Genomic DNA, 4,739 nt, shown 5'->3' with positions numbered 1-4,739 from the left:
TTTCCCAATCAGTTTACTTCCCTAAGTCCAGTTTTAATTGTGCCCTAGGATCACCTCTTTGTACACCCTTTCTTCAGCATTGTACCATGTTGTGGACAATCTGGGGGGTAATTTTTATTTTGGGTGGGAGGATCCGGGTGCTGGGATCAGTACAATGAGAGGGACGGGAGGAAGTGATTGTGTCACTATGTCTGACTGCCAGGAAGAGCTACAGAGGGCCGGGGAGAAGCCGCTCAGCGACCAGACGACAGAAGATGCGTCATTTCACCATTACAGCCAGCAATGATTGCGCCATTTAATAACAGAAAATCCGACATTGCGCAAAGAATAATCGCGCTCCACGTCTGTCCATTATAGCGGTATGATTCTACATCGGCGCCGCGGTCATGTGATTATCCTCATATTCTACAGCGCATCCGAACTCTTCCTGGAAGGCTTCCAAAAACCGCGGGATGACCTCGTCCACCGTGACCTCCCGGCCCAGCTCCGCGGTCAGCGAGGTGACGCCTTTCCCCACAATCCCGCAGGGCACAATGTGGCGGAACCAGGAGAGGTCAGTGCTGCAGTTCAGGGCGAGGCCGTGGTGGGTGATGTAGCAGGAGCAGTGCACGCCTGCGGGAGGAAGGCACAGGGTCAGTAATCCCCCCGATCCGCCGTGCTGAGCCCCATAGTCCCCCCCGATCCGCCGTGCTGAGCCCCATAGTCCCCGCCATGCTGAGCCCCGTAGTCCCCCCCGATCCGCCATGCTGAGCCCCATAGTCCCCCCCGATCCGCCGTGCTGGACCCTGTAGTCCCCCCGATCCGCCGTGCTGAGCCCCGTAGTCCCCCGATCCTCCGTGCTGGGCCCTGTAGTCCCCCCCTGATCCACCGTGCTGAGCCCTGTAGTCCCCCCTGATCCACCGTGCTGAGCCCCGTAGTCCCCCCGGTCCGCCGTGCTGGGCCCCGTAGTCCCCATCGGTCCGCCGTGCTGGGCCCCGTAGTCCCCCCGGTCCGCCGTGCTGGGCCCTGTAGTCCACCGGTCCGCCGTGCTGGGCCCTGTAGTCCACCGGTCTGCTGTGCTGGTCCCCGTAGTCCCCCGGTCTGCTGTGCTGGTCCCCGTAGTCCCCGGTCCGCTGTACTGAGCCCTGTAGTCTCCGGTCTGCTGTGCTGGGCCCTGTAGTCCCCCGGTCTGCTGTGCTGGTCCCCGTAGTCCCCGGTCTGCTGTGCTGGTCCCCGTAGTCCCCGGTCCGCTTTACTCAGCCCTGTAGTCCCCCGGTCCGCCGTGCCCTGTAGTCCCCCGGTCTGCCGTGCTGGGCCCTGTAGTCCCCCGGTTCGCCGTGCTGGTCCCCGTAGTCCCCGGTCCGCTGTACTGAGCCCTGTAGTCTCCGGTCTGCTGTGCTAGGCCCTGTAGTCCCCCGGTCTGCTGTGCTGGTCCCCGTAGTCCCCGGTCCGCTGTACTGAGCCCTGTAGTCTCCGGTCTGCTGTACTGAGCCCTGTAGTCTCCGGTCTGCTGTGCTGGGCCCTGTAGTCCCCCGGTCTGCTGTGCTGGTCCCCGTAGTCCCCGGTCTGCTGTGCTGGTCCCCGTAGTCCCCGGTCCGCTGTACTGAGCCCTGTAGTCTCCGGTCTGCTGTACTGAGCCCTGTAGTCTCCGGTCTGCTGTACTGAGCCCTGTAGTCTCCGGTCTGCTGTACTGAGCCCTGTAGTCTCCGGTCTGCTGTACTGAGCCCTGTAGTCTCCGGTCTGCTGTGCTGGGCCCTGTAGTCCCCCGGTCTGCTGTGCTGGGCCCCGTAGTCCCCGGTCTGCTGTGCTGGTCCCCGTAGTCCCCGGTCCGCTGTGCTGGTCCCCGTAGTCCCCGGTCCGCTGTGCTGAGCCCTGTAGTCCCCCGGTCTGCCGTGCTGGGCCCTGTAGTCCCCCGGTCTGCTGTGCTGGGCCCTGTAGTCCCCCGGTTCGCCGTGCTGGGCCCTGTAGTCCCCGGTCTGCTGTGCTGGGCCCTGTAGTCCCCCGGTCTGCTGTGCTGGGCCCTGTAGTCCCCAAGTTCGCCGTGCTGGTCCCCGTAGTCCCCCGGTCCGCCGTGCCCTGTAGTCCCCCGGTCTGCCGTGCTGGGCCCTGTAGTCCCCCGGTTCGCCGTGCTGGTCCCCGTAGTCCCCGGTCCGCTGTGCTGGGCCCTGTAGTCCCCCGGTCTGCCGTGCTGGTCCCCGTAGTCCCCGGTCTGCTGTGCTGGTCCCTGTAGTCCCCCGGTCTGCCGTGCTGGTCCCCGTAGTCCCCGGTCTGCTGTGCTGGGCCCTGTAGTCCCCCGGTCTGCCGTGCTGGTCCCCGTAGTCCCCGGTCTGCCGTGCTGGGCCCCGTAGTCCCCGGTCTGCCGTGCTGGTCCCCGTAGTCCCCGGTCTGCTGTGCTGGTCCCTGTAGTCCCCCGGTCTGCTGTGCTGGGCCCTGTAGTCCCCCGGTCTGCTGTGCTGGGCCCTGTAGTCCCCGGTCTGCTGTGCTGGTCCCCGTAGTCCCCGGTCCGCTGTGCTGAGCCCTGTAGTCCCCCGGTCTGCCGTGCTGGTCCCCGTAGTCCCCGGTCTGCTGTGCTGGGCCCTGTAGTCCCCCGGTCTGCCGTGCTGGTCCCCGTAGTCCCCGGTCTGCCGTGCTGGGCCCCGTAGTCCCCGGTCTGCCGTGCTGGTCCCCGTAGTCCCCGGTCTGCTGTGCTGGTCCCTGTAGTCCCCCGGTCTGCTGTGCTGGTCCCTGTAGTCCCCCGGTCTGCTGTGCTGGGCCCTGTAGTCCCCGGTCTGCTGTGCTGGTCCCCGTAGTCCCCGGTCTGCTGTGCTGGGCCCTGTAGTCCCCCGGTTCGCCGTGCTGGGCCCTGTAGTCCCCGGTCTGCTGTGCTGGGCCCTGTAGTCCCCCGGTCTGCTGTGCTGGGTCCTGTAGTCCCCAAGTTCGCCGTGCTGGTCCCCGTAGTCCCCCGGTCCGCCGTGCCCTGTAGTCCCCCGGTCTGCCGTGCTGGGCCCTGTAGTCCCCCGGTTCGCCGTGCTGGTCCCCGTAGTCCCCAGTCCGCTGTGCTGGGCCCTGTAGTCCCCCGGTCTGCCGTGCTGGTCCCCGTAGTCCCCGGTCTGCTGTGCTGGTCCCTGTAGTCCCCCGGTCTGCCGTGCTGGTCCCCGTAGTCCCCGGTCTGCTGTGCTGGGCCCTGTAGTCCCCCGGTCTGCCGTGCTGGTCCCCGTAGTCCCCGGTCTGCCGTGCTGGGCCCCGTAGTCCCCGGTCTGCCGTGCTGGTCCCCGTAGTCCCCGGTCTGCTGTGCTGGTCCCTGTAGTCCCCCGGTCTGCTGTGCTGGGCCCTGTAGTCCCCCGGTCTGCTGTGCTGGGCCCTGTAGTCCCCGGTCTGCTGTGCTGGTCCCCGTAGTCCCCGGTTCGCCGTGCTGGTCCCCGTAGTCCCCGGTTCGCCGTGCTGGTCCCCGTAGTCCCCGGTCTGCCGTGCTGGTCCCCGTAGTCCCCGGTTCGCCGTGCTGGTCCCCGTAGTCCCCGGTCTGCTGTGCTGGTCCCCGTAGTCCCCGGTTCGCCGTGCTGGTCCCCGTAGTCCCCGGTTCGCCGTGCTGGTCCCCGTAGTCCCCGGTTCGCCGTGCTGGTCCCCGTAGTCCCCGGTTCGCCGTGCTGGTCCCCGTAGTCCCCGGTCTGCTGTACTGAGCCCTGTAGTCCCCGTCCTCACCGATGGCGCAGATCTTGCGCTCCTGCACCCAGACTCCGGTCTCCGGGGCTCTCGCCGCCTCCAGCCCCAGCCCCCGGCACAGGCGGATGACGGCGCCCTCCAGGCCGCACACATAGGCCCGCAGGGAGCGGCGCAGGCGGCGGAGGTCCAGCACCGGGTAACACACCAGCTGCCCGGGGCCATGGAAGGTGATGAGGCCGCCGCGGTCCGTGCGATGGAAGTCGGCGCCCAGAGCCCGCAGCCGCGCCTCGTCCTGCCCGGAGCCGCCGCGGATCCCCTCCGTGTACACCGGCCGGTGCTCGCACAGCAGCAGGGAGTCCCGGCCTCCGCCCGCCTCCGGCCGCAGAGCCCGGGCACAGCGCCGCTGCTCCACCAGAGCCTCCGAGAACGGGAGCAGCCCGAGCCGCAGCACCCGGAGCACCGGCCGGCCCGGGGAGCGCGACATCCGGGGGGGAGAGGAGAACGGGAGGCCGGGGGGGAGAGGGGGACACAACGGGGAGGAAAGGGTCACCAGGGAGGAGGAGGAGGAGGAGGAGACACCAGGGAGGAGAGGAGGAGGGGACACCAGGGGAGGGGACACCAGGGGAGGGGACACCAGGGGAGGAGGAGGCACCGGAGGAGGGGACACCAGGGAGGGGGAGGAGGGGACACAACGGGGAGGAAAGGGTCACCAGAGAGAAGGAGGGGACACCAGGGAGGGGGAGGAGGGGACACCAGGGGAGGGGACATCAGGGGAGGGGACACCAGGAGAGGAGGAGGCACCGGAGGAGGGGACACCAGGTAGGAGGAGAGGACACCAAGAGGAGAGGAGACACCAGGGGAGGAGGAGGGGACACCAGAGAGGAGGAGAGGAGACACCAGGGGAGGAGGATGGGACACCAGGAGAGGAGGAGGGGACAACAGGAGAGGAGGAGGAGAAACACCAGGAGAGGAGACACCAGGGGAGGAGGCGCGGACACCAGGGAGGAGAGGAGACACCAGGGGAGAAGGAGGAGACACCAGGGAGGAGGAGAGGAGACACGAGGGGAGGAGGATGGGACACCAGGGAGGAGGAGAGGAAACATCAGGAGAGAAGGAGGAGA

The 4,739-nt window shown here is 67.7% G+C and overlaps 1 protein-coding gene across 1 annotated transcript; it reads right to left on the bottom strand.

The window, feature by feature from the left end:
- Nucleotides 1–270: 270 nt before the first annotated feature.
- LIPT2 (lipoyl(octanoyl) transferase 2) lies at nt 271–4,248 on the bottom strand. Its single transcript, XM_075337644.1, has 2 exons — nt 3,658–4,248; nt 271–612 (listed from the first exon to the last, which is right to left on the bottom strand). The coding sequence occupies exons 1-2, from the start codon at nt 4,100–4,102 to the stop codon at nt 368–370; spliced, it is 690 nt and encodes a 229-aa protein (XP_075193759.1). The 5' UTR covers nt 4,103–4,248; the 3' UTR covers nt 271–367.
- Nucleotides 4,249–4,739: the final 491 nt, after the last annotated feature.

Source organism: Anomaloglossus baeobatrachus, chromosome 2 (assembly GCF_048569485.1).
Source record: "Anomaloglossus baeobatrachus isolate aAnoBae1 chromosome 2, aAnoBae1.hap1, whole genome shotgun sequence".
NCBI classification, from domain to species: domain Eukaryota; kingdom Metazoa; phylum Chordata; class Amphibia; order Anura; family Aromobatidae; genus Anomaloglossus; species Anomaloglossus baeobatrachus.
Note: the sequence above shows the minus strand (reverse complement) of the source record. Positions and strands in the feature narration are given on the sequence as shown.